The following is a 14,300-nucleotide window of genomic DNA, read 5'->3' on the forward strand; positions in this document are numbered from 1 at the left end:
TTGTGTCTGCTTACTTAAAATTGATTTATTTAGATAATACACATGCCATAAAAATTCACATGCCATTGAACTGTTTCAAAGAGAGGCATGTAGTGGTAGGCATTATATTCTCAATGGTGAGGAACAAGGACCTCTGTCTAATTCTGAGATACTTCTGTTTACACTGTGTACCCAAGTTGTAATTCCTTCTACTTCTTGAATTTCTTCAGCCCCCGTTAACCTGTTTTTCATCCCTACTTGTTTTTCTATTCTGGATATTTCTTCTAAACTATTTATAGCAGAGAGGATCATGGTTGCCTGATTGCCTTGAATCAGTTTTATTCAAGTTTTTGTTACAGAGTGTGTTGGTGCTTCATTCCTTTAAAAATGATTATGCCTTCCATGGAGTATACACTCAAAGTACTCAAATATACAATGCAGTCATGTTAAACATAACTAGACTGCTCTATAGCAAATATCTGGTATTCTTTTATTTTGCATAATTGAAATTTTCTGGCTATGTATTACCAGCTCCCTGTTTCTCCCAAACCTTTGACCTTTGCCACCTTGATTGTATTTTCATATTCTATTCTATAAGTCTGAGTATGTTCAGTATCTTATACTGTGCAGGTGGGAATATACAGTACTTGCCTTGTTACTGGTTCATTCTCTTTAGCATAATGTTCTCCAGTTCATCCTTACTACTGAACCATCTCAGGAAGGGGCATACATCTCACCCAGCTATACCACTGCTGTACTGGAGCACACAGCTATCAGGACCCCACCAGGATTGTAGACTATGACCAACTGTCCCTATATTATTGCACATTGCTGGATGTTTTTTCTAAACAAACACCGAGTGATGTGTGTATCCATCACAGTTTATTTCTGTACTCATCTGCAAATGGGTAACTAAGTTTCCCACAGCTTGAATACTTCATACTGCATTGCAATGGATATGAGAGCAGGAAATCCTCATTGGGATCTTAAGGCTAGTACTTTGGATAGTGCCCCATAACTGGCATTACTGGACTGTGAAATAAACACATAGCTAAATAACTAATAAATGGCAGAAGGGCACTGTTGAATATAGTCATCAGAATTAGTGGATAACCTCCAGATATTGGATTAAATTCCCAAAGGCTTCAAGCATAAGCAGCAAAATTGCTTGGCATCTCCTCAGGGAGAGGTTTAGAAGCTTCTCTAGAAAAATAAATTGCCCTCAAAACCTCAGGCTCCATGTTAAAAGACACATGCGCAGAAGACTCAAGAGCAAGTTTTCATTACAGGTAACAAGACAGAAGGCTTCCTGTGTTGCCGTATGATAAACTGATGTACCGATACCTGCAGAAATGAGCACAGTTTTGCTCTGGCTTTGCCATCTAATGAAGAGTGTTTGTAATTCTGATTCTGTACTTTATACCAGTGCGTAATTCCCGAACAACAACAGGAAAACTCTCCTTTAATCTTGATTTTTATTTGGAACATTTTCACCTAGTCTGAGAGGATGAATGCTTATGAGCTCATGGGCATGCATACAGTGTAGGTTTGCTTAGAAAATACAAAAATATATATCATGTATAATCATATAACTAATATAATGTAACCGTGGCCAAAATTGAGAGGAGATACAGCATAAAAATAGGGCATAATTTTGCATAATGCCTCACTTTGAAATTTCAGTGATTGAGCCAGTTACTAAGCTCTTCCAATACCCAGTTAATTTTTTAAAAAGTTTTTTCTGGTACCAGGAATCGAACTCATGACCTTGTGCTTGCAGGGCAGGCACTGTGCCACTGAACTAAATCCCCAGCCCCTGCCCAGTTAACTCTGACTCTATATATTTTTGTGAGTTATTGGAAATTATTTTAGCATTTAGTAATTACACAAGTAAATGTATAAAATATGATTCATTCCTGATCCCTTAATGAGGAAATGGAATTCCACCTCATGATGAGGTGTTAAAATACATACTTATTCATCTTATTTTTATTATTACATGTTTACAATGCATAAGGTTTTCATTCTTTGTGTAAAGTTGGTACTTGTACATGACATATTTTGATTTCTTTTCTCTTTCCCCTTCCTACTATCTGCCTTACTTTTGCTGTTTTTTTTAATATGGTGAGTCTCTCTCTCTCTCTCTCTTTTTGTTTTTTTTACAAACTTCAAGGATGGTTTATTATAAGTCAAATAATCCAAGCAAGACACACATACACAATTTTTAAAAACATGAAGAATACATTAAAATCTCACTATTATACAATGTAAATTCTAGCAACACATACAAATACTGAATGACTACCGTACATGCCAAGGTGAGAAAAGTGTGTGTGGAGAGCAATAATGCTTGCACTTCTTTGCCTCGGGTCTCCACTGTCACTGGGAGAGGAGAGGGACTGTCAGAAACACCATGTCGGGTGAGACAGCAAGAAAGAACCAGTACGTTATGGGGGGCACTGAGAACTTTTCCTATAGCTCTACCAAGACCAGTCTTTGCCCAGGAAAATATTAGCTCTTCCTTTCGGTTTAGAACTTGGAGACCCTAAACTGCAAAATCCAAGGTGAGTCTCTCTTATAAGAGAAACCTGAGATATTTAATCTTGTGTATATGTTGTATTTCATTTCACATACAGTCTGAAGTGACAAACTTTTCCTGCGAAAGACTCAAGTTTATCTTTCTTTACAGTAGGGTTGTAATATATGAAATATCACCTTTTCTTTATCTATTCTTCTATTGTGAATATATGGGCTGTTTCCAAGGTTTAGCTAATATGTAAACATGAGTATGCATAATCACTGTGACACAATGTCTTTCTTTTAGGAAGGCACCTAGAGGCGGGTAGCAGGGTCAAAAGGAATTTCTAGTTTTAGCTTCTTGAGGTATCACCATACAATGATGTTTTTATAATCAGGGTGAATATCACCTCATTGAATATACCCAGTCAGGGTCATTAGGGAGTTGTTATTATACAAAAGACAATCATGAAACTTAAGGAACAATACAATCATTATTAACTTATCTGTATTCATTTTAGACACCTAAATCTGCACATAAGTATCTCTATACCAAGTATCATCTATCTACCTGTCAATCTGTCTACCTATCATATTTCCTCAATTTTAGAAAAGCTTGCTGATGTGGACATTATTTTAAACTCCAAAGTGACTATAATATGATGTTTAACAGTCTGACTTTCCTGTAGCCATTAGGTGCCGGAGACAGTTCTCTTCCCAAGATAACCAATGTATTTCTGGAAATGAATAATGTTCTTTTTAATGCAAGGTAGGCATATTTTAAAATACTGTCCATTGGAAATTTTCAATAGATTATGTTTGCACAGCCTCTGTGTAATAAATTTGTCCAGGTAGTAATAATGGAACACTTTGGACTAATGCTGACATATCCACACAGAATAGCTTTTCTGATCAGTCTGGATGGAGGAGCACAACCTCACCGCGGTGACAGAATTCATTCTGCTGGGCATCACAGACCGTCCTGAGCTGCAGGCTCCACTGTTTGTGCTGTTCCTCGCCATCTACCTGACCTCACTGGTGGGCAATGTGGGCATGATCGTCCTCACCCAGGTGGACTCCAGGCTGCAAACACCCATGTACTTTTTACTCAGACATTTGGCAATTACAGACCTTGGTTATTCCACAGCAGTGGGACCCAAAATGTTGGAAAATTTCACTGTGGATAGAAATACAATCTCCTATCACTGTTGTGCTATGCAGTTAGCTTTTTTTCTTTTGTTCATTGCTTGTGAACTTTTAATTTTGGCCGCTATGTCCTATGACCGCTATGTGGCTATCTGTCACCCTCTCCTTTACAATATCATCATGTCACAAAAAAAATGTTGGGTGTTAATGGCAATGTCCTACCTGTACTGCACATTTGTGTCTCTTCTGGTCACCATGAAGGTTTTCACTTTGTCCTTCTGTAGATCCAATATCATCAGTCATTTCTACTGTGACAATCTTCCATTGTTGTCCTTGGCCTGCTCAGACACGTATGAAGCTGAGGTGATAATTTTATTCTTATCAGCTTTGAATTTAATTTCCTCTCTTCTGATTATCCTTGTGTCTTACCTTCTCATCCTCATAGCCATTCTGAGGATGAACTCTGCGGAGGGCAGGCGCAAGGCCTTCTCCACCTGTGGGTCCCACCTGACCGTGGTCACAGTGTTCTACGGGACTTTGATATTTATGTACGTGCAGCCCAAGGACAGTCACTCCAAAGACACTGACAAAGTGGCTTCCATATTTTACACCCTGGTCATCCCCATGTTGAATCCTTTGATCTACAGCTTGAGAAATAAAGATGTAAAAGATGCCCTGCAAAGGTCACTGGGAAAACTACGCAATATCTTCTCTTACAATTCTCAAACAGTGTGAGTTCTACCCATATAACACAAACTATAACTTTCTCTGTTTTCCTCCATGGATTTACAGTATATTTAAATATTGACCCTTCTGACACTTCTCACATTGTAAATGTCACAAAAAAATGAGTGAATGTTTAAATTGTTTTTGTGTTATGATAAGAACAATAGTTTTGAAGATGTTCAAATACCACAAGAGAAGGCTGCAGAATTGTGAACAGATTGGAAACAAGGAAGAGTAATACATATAGAAGAGCAGATACATGTGTTTTGTGATATTTGGAAACAGTACAATAGATTTCTAGTGATGGGTTACTCTTTTGTGTGAACACAATATTCTGATTTTACACATCAACTGAAAAAGAATGTAAATGGAGGGGCAAATCTATATCATTTAGTAGTAAGTCACAATGAAATGGCTTAAATTCCTTTATTAGCAGCACAGATTTAAGACTTGTTCGAAAAGCAGAACCCAACAGTCTGTTGCACTCAAGAGACTCATCTAATTTAAAGAATGAATAGATTAAATCAAATGATAGAAAAAAATATTCCATGTACCAGGGACCTGAAAGCAAGCAAGAGTAGATATTTTATTCTCAGACAAAGTGAACTTCAACCAACAACTGATCAGAACAAGCAAATATGGTCACTATATATTAGTAAAAGGAACAATTTCGCAGGAAGAAAAACAACTTAAACATGTATGCGCTGAATATTCGTGCCCTTAACTTCATAAACAAATACTACTGGATATACAAATCAAATAAACACCAATAAGATCACAGTGGGTGACTTCAATACCCCAATTTCATAAATAGATTAACTCAGAGAATTATCAAAGAAATATCAGGGTTCAACCACATATTTCAAAAATGGACTTAGTGCTTCTATCTTAATACTACAAAATATGCATTCTTCTCAGCAATAGATAGAAGGAAGTCATTTCTGAAAAGAAACAATCACACAACAAATAGCATCAACAAATGGGGTTATAGCAAATTCAAAAGATTGTGTACACCAAAAGAAACAACCCTAAAATTGAACAAAAACCATTTATATTTGGGGGAAAGAATTGCTAGCCTCATCTCTGAATGAAGACTAAGATCAAGAATATATGCAGAACTCAAAAACTTCAGACTCCCCTAAAATAAAAGATAGAATCATAAAATGAGCATCAGAAATGAGGAGACACGTCTCAGCAAAAGAAGTACAAACGGTCCATAAATACATGAGAAGATCCTCAAAATTGCTGGTTATTTTAGAGATGCACATTAAAGCAGCAGCAATACCATTCATTCTTCTAAGCATGGTGATCATCAAGACACAAAAGAGTGACATATACTGGGCAGCCTGCGAAGAAAGACCCCTCCTGCACTGTTCACTGGAAAGTAACCTCATACACTCACTAAGTGTATCCCTCAAACAACTCAGAGTGGAAACTCATTTCATCCCCCTCTTCTTCCAGTAGGTGTCTTGCCAGAAGTGTTAGACATCATACTACACCGATCCACACACTCATGTTTATAGCAGCACAATTTGGAAAAGTCTCTATGTCCATCAGCAGAAGAACGAATGAAGAAAATATGGCATTGAAATACAATGGAGTGCTACTCTGCCATAAAGGATAAATTGCAGTCACTTGTAGGGAAATGGGTACAGTTCAGAGTCACAGGAAAAGTGAAAAAAACAGACACACACGCTGAAATACCATAGGGTTCCTTTTATATGGGAAACAAAAAATGTTTATAAATCAAAGAGCAAAATAACAGATAGATGAAAGGTAGTAGGGAGCTAGCTCTTTTGCAAATGGGAATCTTTGCAATGGGAAGGAGCCCATGAGACAGATGAGTGTGTGGGATGAAAGACGGGAACAAAGAAAGCACTAAGGGTGTCGTGTACAGGTGTCAAGCATCCACAGCGACAGCAGTCATTATGTACGCTAACATGGACTAATAAAAAATGAAAACTAAATTAAATTTGAAAACCAAACATTTAAGCAAATGTGTAGCAGTGTTCTTGTTACTAAAATTGCAAAGTTTGCAAGACACCGTTGGTTGATTATATTTTTAAAAAGAGTGATTTTTTTTATAGTGAACTATTTTGAGTCATGCACATTTAAACATCTATAAATTAAAAACTATCATAAAGAGAATCATTTTGTTGCACATTATAGACACAATTCCCTATGAATGATGCATCCAACTGTAATAGTTACTTCACTAAAGTACATGCATCAAACTATGCTTATTTAAAATTGATTCCTTTAGCTAAAGTACATATCACAGAACTGTTGTAATTAGAACAATTAGTGACAATAATTATATCCTCAATACTGAGTAACCACTCCCTCTATCTCATTCTAACCAAGTTGTAATTCCTCCCTCTTCCTGAATTTCTTTAGCTTCTGGTAATCTAATTTTCATCTCTATTAATTTTTTCACTCCGGAACTTTCCTGTAAATTTTTTATACTAAAAAGGGCCTTGTTGCATGACTACTTTGAATATATAAGTATTCAAGATTTTATCAGAGTGTGTTAGAACTTCAATCCTTTAAAAATTATTATACTATGAAGTATATAGTCATTTTCAAATATATGATAAATACACTACTGTTCAATATAATTTGAATGTTGTACACTACACATCACAAATTCATTTTTTGCATAACTGAAATTTTATGTTTATTTATTAGCAGCTCCTTTTTCTCCTCTCAGATGAAATTTAACAACTGTCATTTCCTTTTTGGGTTCTATATTTTTAAGACCTTATATAAATGGGAATTTATTGTATTTGCTTCACTGCTGGCTTATTTAATGTAGCATAATGTTCTCAAGGTTCCTTCTTGCTACTGAATATTGCAGAATTTACTTTTAAACACTGAGTAATACGTCACATGAATCAGCCACTATTCACATATTCCCCTATCAATAGGTAATTAGGTTTTTCCACAGCTTGATCATATTATGTTGTGTTGTTATGAACCTGACAGTATGAAAATCTATTGGAGATATCAGTACTGATATCAGTACTTTGCACAATTACTCATAGGTGGGATTTCTGAATTGTGAAATAAACACAGAACTACACAACTAAAGAAATGAATGGCACAAATCATTGTTGATTATAGTCACTGACAATTAGTGGATAACCTCCAGATATTATTTTAAATTCTCAAAGTCTTCAAGGATAATCAGAAAATTGCTTGGAAATCCCCTTAGGGACAGGTTCAAAAGCTTTTCCAAAAAGGATAAATTTCCCTCCAAACCTCAAGCTCCATGTAAAGAAACACACTTCTGTGGGAATCAAGAGGGAGCTTCCATCACAGGTAACAAAGACAGAGGGTCTCATATCTCAAAATCTACAGAAATGGGTGTATTTGCACTTTGGTTATGCCATATAATGACAGAAGGCTTATGATTTTGTTTCTGTGCTTTTTACAACTACATGACGTCTGAGCATTAATAGGGCCTCCCTCTTTTGATTTTGCTTTTGAATATTTTCACCTAGATTGAGAAGATGAATGCTGATAAGTATCCTAGAAACACATACACTGTGTGTTTTTTGAAAATACTTAATCATATATATATATGTGTATATATATATATATATATATATATATATATGTATAATTTCATACCAAAAGGAGGCCAATGGCAGAGATAAAGCATAAACAACAGAACATGACTTTGTTTATTGGCATATTTTGAAACTTCAGTGACTCTACCAGTTCCTGTGATCTTTCAGTCCTCAGGTATTCTGGCCCTCACTCATTTGCATCTTTCTGGAGAATATTTTAACATTTAATAATATGTAACTAAAGGTACAAAATGTGAGTCATTTTGTTCTGGAAAAGTGGCTTTTCCACCTCCCAATTAGGTTTGAAAAGTAATGAATTTCAGTAAAATTTTAAATCTTAAATTTTATGGAAATAGTAGGATGTTCTTTGTTTTGTAGTGAATTTGAGTAAATTTGAGAAAATTTGAGAAAATTGAAATGTCCAGGAAAAATGGTAAATTATAGAACAGCAATTTAGTTGTTTCCAATGAATTCTAAGGCTCTTGAGAAAAAAGTTATCTTTTCTTACATAAAAGAAAGTCAGCATTCACCAAGTGCATTTTATTTTTTTGACTTTTTCATGACTTGAACCCAAATCAACAGCAACAACAACAAAATTCAAGTTTTATATTGCTGCTTGTGGTGTTTGCTGAGATATTTTTCTAGCGATATTGCCTGATAAACTTTTTCATATTTAATATGAGAAAACGTCCAGGTGGACAAGGGGAATTTGCCAGGTAACAATAACCATCTGAGTCACTTTTTAAGAAAACTAAGTGTAAGTTGCATGTACTGCATATTACACATGTTGTAAAGTTGTGTCGTTTCATTTGTTTGCTTATAGCTTATTTAGAGAAATATATCTTTACAATTTTCACTACAAAGTACATGATTTTGTTTTTAATTTTGAAACTGATACTCACAGTATTTTGCAAAAATAATAATTATCTGGCCCTCATATCTGTTTCACTGCTTTCATGTTTTATTTTTTATTTGCTGGCTTATTTGAGATGTTTGCTTTATGTTTTGTTTAGCCACACATATATATTTACCTGCATTTTGTATTATATAATATTTTCAAGAAGATGGTAGGGATATAATTCAAAGAAGTACTTTAAATTGAATCAGGAATCCACGTGACACTCAGGTTCAGCATATTTGATCTTGTCTGTAGATTCTTTGCAACATAGCAATAAGAAGTATGAAGAATACTATAAATATTTAAAATTTTTCTCTTTGAAATATACTACCCTTTTATCCTAAGCCAGCTTTTAGTTTTCATTGTATAAATCAACACAAATAACTATACTCTTAATATTACAAAATTAGGTCATGTGGCATGTACCTTGTGTGTTACATTCATGTCAGTATATCACCGTTATGACAATACCCCTAAAGAACATTAATATTTTAAATAAAAATTCATAAATTTAACTTATACAGACATTTTATTAAAATACTTTATAAACTTCAAAGAAAAGTAGTTCAAAGTTATACTGCCCTGTAATTTATATGACATTTAGAAATTGATCATTAGAATATCTAATTTTGATATGGTTGTGCATGTCACATTATAGAATGTAACTAATAAATGTAACTAGGTGATTGTAACATAAATGACAATTAAAGAATTTAAAATTCAGTATAATACATATCTATTGTACTTTTTCTCTTTTAAAGAATTATATCCTTATAACGTTATCTATATAACTATCTATCAACTTTCCAGTTGTTTGTCAACCTATTAGATTTCAGTTTAGAAAGACCTCATTGATGTAGGTACTAGTTTGAGCTGAACTATGGTGGGATATTTAACAGGTTAATGTCTTCTAACCATTAGATGTCAGTGGTGGTGCACTGCTCAGTTTAGAAAACATAAATATCTATGGAAATGAATATTTTTTCTAGGAAAATCACTGTAGATGAATAAAGAAAGTTGGGCTTATTTTCAAATATATGAAATTTAAAAATTCCCACAAATCATCCTCACGCAGGTGGACTCCGGGCTGCAAACACCCATGTACTTTTTTCTCAGACATCTGGCTCTCACTGACTTTGGTTACTCTACAGCTATGGGGCCCAAGATGCTGGCTAATTTTGTGGTTGATCAAAATTCAATCTCATATCATTGTTGTGCTACACAGCTGGCTTTCTTTCTTTTGTTTATTGCTTGTGAGCTTTTTATTCTCTCTGCCATGTCCTAAGACCACTATGCGGCCATCTGCAAGCCTCTGCTGTACACTGTCCTGTCATGTCCTCAAGGTTGTGTTGGGTACTAGTGCCGATTCCCTATCCCTACTGCACGTTCGTGTCTCTTCCAGCAACTATGAAAAATTTCCCTTTATCCTTCTGTAGATACAATGTCATCAGTCATTTCTACTGTGACAGTCTCTCTTTACTGTCTTTAGTTTGCTCAGACAAACATGAAGGTGAAGTAATGATGCTAACCTTAGCAGCTTTTAACTTGATTTCCTCTTTTCTGGTGGTCCTTGTGTCCTCCCTGCTCATCTTTGCGGCCATTCTCAGGATGAACTCCACAGAGGGCAGGCGCAAGGCCTTCTCCACCTGTGGATCCCACCTGACCGTGGTCACGGTGTTCTACGGAACTTTGATATTTATGTACGTGCAACCCAAGTCCAGTCACTCCTTTGACTCTGACAAAGGGTTTCCATATTTTACACCCTGATCATCCCTATGTTGAATCCATTGACCTACAGCTTGAGGAGCAAAGATGTAAAATATTCCTTACAGAAAGCACAGAAAAAGCTATGCAATATCTTTTCTTAAAATACTCATACAGTACAATTTTTGTGTATGAAGCTGAATTGTCAGCTTGTTCTATTTTCCTCCAGAATCCATAACAAGCACAAAATGGCTCACAATATATTTCAATATTGAACCTGGTCATACTTGTCACTTTTTAAAATGTGATAAACATGATTTACTATAGTAAAATATTGTCTTATTAAAAACATAACATGTTAAAAATGTTATAGCCATTTAGCAAAGGTTTAGAGAAGTTTGCAGAGTTGTAGGCTCCTTGGAAACCAGGAAGAGTAATAAATTCAGATGAGGAGATCAATGGTCCCTGTGATATTTGCAACAATTAAAATAATTTTCTAGTGTGCATATGAGCCTATGTGGTACTTTTCATGCAAACCCAATATCTTGATCTTAATGCACATGGACTTCTATGGATTACACAGAAGCTAACTGTGATTTCAGTATGGGGAGTCTCAGTGTAGTGTGACAATCTGAATGAGTCAGCCATAACATGTTCAAATGCGCCTGTTGCATGTGATAACCTTGGGGTCTTCCTTTTTCCTGTTTATTTTGATTGTTTGGCGTGTGGAAGTTATTCATAGTTTGTAGTAGTTATCTTCCATTTGGGAGTTTGACACATACACCCATCCCATCTTGATCATTTTTCCTCTCCTGTCCACAGCATCCCTTCTGCTCATTTCCCAGGATTCCATTCCATCTTTGCAGAGCCTACTTCCATTTTCTTCACCAGAGTCTTCTAGTTTGCTCCTTAAATTATTTCTGCTCCAGTTCTCCCATATTTGACAAACCATGTGGTATGCAGGCTTTTGCAACTAACTTATTTGACTTAGCATTATGGTTTCAAGATCCACTCCCTTCTTACAAACGATTCAGAATTGTTCTTGATGACACAGTCGTCCTCCAGTGTGTACCACATTTTCCTCACCCATTCGTGTCTTGGGAAACCATCAGCTTGTATGAGTTTTCTCTTGTGGCTTTGAGCTGCTATGAATGTGGGTGTGCACACCTCTCTGTAATACGGTGACTTAATTGGTAAAACTCTTGAAGAAAAAGCACAGGCAAAACTTCCTGAACAGAACCCCAATTGCATGAGGGCCTTCTTTTTCCTACTTTGTTCTCTTCCCTTCTCCTGTGAGGGGGCTATTAACTCAGCCTGGCAGCTTTGAACTTTGTCTCATTCTGTGCACTTGTGTTTAAAGCTCATGCACCAGGGAAAATATGTTTCTTGAGCTCTGCCACAGAAGTTTCCAGAATTTTGCTTGGTTTAGTTTTCCTAAGTGATTTGATTTTGGTTCCTTACTGAATATTTTCTTCTAAAGAATGCCTATTCTTCCTTATCCCTCCAAAAGAGAAGAAAAATATTCTTCTTATTCTTGCACAAGACGTCCATGATGAAGCGCTTCAATGGTTCCTATTTCTTGTTGCTGAATTCCCTCATACTTGGCCCATAGAGCAGTATATTATTTTCATTAAGATCAATTTTTTGACTGAAATATCCAGAGATAATTCCACAATTCTAACTATACTATGCTTCTAGCTAGAGTGTAATGTGGTAAGTTTTCATGTATATACATGTTATGACATATGGGTATATGCATCCAGAATACACTCTAAATTCTTCTGTGTTTTGTGCATTGTTCTTATTATTTTACAATCCTAGGATTTGATTTATACAATATAGAAACTGATATGGATTTTTAGCAAGCAACTTTGTAATAGAATTATCATTGTATCTAGCAAATGTAAATAAAAGTAATTCATTGGTATAATAAAATAATTTGTACATTGTTGTGATGGAAACATAAGTGACCACAAATTCTAAAGAATAGATTTTTATTATGTTAAAATTCTCTAATTGTTAATATATCTATGAAAATATTTTAATTTCTTAAAAAATAAATATTCAGGGGGACAAAATGAAGTATTGATGGCCAAGTTATGAAATATTTAAATTATTATATTTTTAATTTATATCTTCCAAAAAGAAACTAATGTAAATTATATTTTAACATATATAAATCACTTCATAACTTATAAGTTTTACAGTCAAGAAAGCCAAAAGTTTCTAAGTTTCACAAAAATGCATTAAATGACATAATCCAATTTTCACATCTGTTAAAATATTGGTATGACTTTTGATAATCCCTGAAATGATATATAAAAAACAAAAAATATTTTGAGATGTAAAATTAGGTAAAATATTTCATTTATATTTGAAGTTAGCATGCATTTTATCATTAAGGGGATTTTATAAGTTAGTTCAGCACTTAAAAATATTTTTCTATACATTATAAATTTTAGAAATCAGAAATTAGAATCCAATGAAATTATTGTTAAATATGTCATAGAATTTAGTACTTCATAAAATCTTAATTCAGAATAGTTAATAAAGTTAAAAATAAAATTATATAAAAATTTAGGGATTATCAGAGTGTTTGCAACAAAACAATTTAGTAGTTGAGCTTAGGATCCTAAGGTTTATTGCATATTTTCATTTACAGAGATACTAAGAGAAAAATAACAGAAAAAATACATGACAATGAATTCAAAATTATAATTTCTTTTCAGAGTAATTCTGTCCCTCATCCAAAACTCATGTCCAGGTGGCTTGATCAGTGAATTCTACTACTTGTTAGATTAAGGACATACCACTTCCTAAAATTTCTTTCAGAAAACTAAAGAGAATGTCTACATTCCGTATTTTGAAGGAATATTACCTCATTATCAGAGGCAGATAAAAGCATCATGAATGTGAAAATTCCAGACAAGATGTTAGCTCGTGAATCCAACAATATACAAAAACAGTAATGCATCATTAGGTTTTAATCAAGGAACATATATTTGGTTTAGCATTCATAATTCACGTTAATCACCATCTGAAGAAAAAAGAAAAAGCACCATATCATATCTCAGTAGATGTCATATTTTTAGAAGCTTCCATAAGCATTTGTGGCAAAACCTTTGATGAAACATTTATTAAAATGGAAATTCTTAAACTTGGTAGTGATCTGCGTTCACTCTGTATTTCCTTTATTTTTATCTTTGAATTTTTTGTTATCTTTGAGGCTGACTATCCTCCTTAAGGCACATCTTTAGTCTTTAATTCCAAGAGGGAAATCGCAGAAAACAGCATTCTCTCAAGGAATAGAACAAAATGGGATTATGAAGTTCAAGTGGCACCTCAAAACTATACAAACAGAGCATACCTTAATGTCATATATTCTATTGTCTATGACTAGTGTGGATCCAGCATTTAAAAAATCAATTTCAAGAATGCACAAAATTGTATTACACATCATTAACACATATGTAACCACATAGTTAGCCAGTGACAACTTCCATGTCAATGGCATACTTTAGATATAGCTTCCCTTTGGTGTAATCACATGCTGGGATCAAAACTAAGAGTACAGGGAACAGGAAGAAGGGTCTGATGCTGCAGGCACTAATCCTAGCTCTCTGGGAAGCTGAGGCAGGCAGATCGCAAGTTCCAGCCTACTTAAAATAATTTGCTGGCTTTGTTGTACTCTATCAAAATAAAACAAAAACAAATTCCTGGTGATGTGCTCAGTGTGAGGGCTCTTCAGTGAGTTCCAA

General features: G+C 34.7%; 1 protein-coding gene and 1 pseudogene across 1 annotated transcript; both read left to right on the plus strand.

Moving 5' to 3' along the window:
• The first annotated feature begins 3,417 nt into the window (after positions 1 to 3,417).
• On the plus strand, positions 3,418 to 4,377 carry LOC102017688 (olfactory receptor 8K3-like). The gene has a single exon (XM_005408230.1). The coding sequence runs from the start codon at positions 3,418 to 3,420 to the stop codon at positions 4,375 to 4,377; it is 960 nt and encodes a 319-aa protein (XP_005408287.1).
• A 5,518-nt stretch (positions 4,378 to 9,895) lies between these two features.
• Positions 9,896 to 10,706, plus strand: LOC102018010 (annotated as a pseudogene).
• The last annotated feature ends 3,594 nt before the right edge of the window (positions 10,707 to 14,300 follow it).

The sequence above is a fragment of the Chinchilla lanigera genome, unplaced genomic scaffold (genome assembly GCF_000276665.1).
Source record: "Chinchilla lanigera isolate Chin_1 unplaced genomic scaffold, ChiLan1.0 scaffold00110, whole genome shotgun sequence".
Lineage (NCBI taxonomy): Eukaryota > Metazoa > Chordata > Mammalia > Rodentia > Chinchillidae > Chinchilla > Chinchilla lanigera.

Excerpts from the sequence above, each read along its gene's own strand:
- LOC102017688 (XM_005408230.1), top strand. The coding sequence starts at position 3,418 with ATGGAGGAGCACAACCTCACCGCGGTGACAGAATTCATTCTGCTGGGC.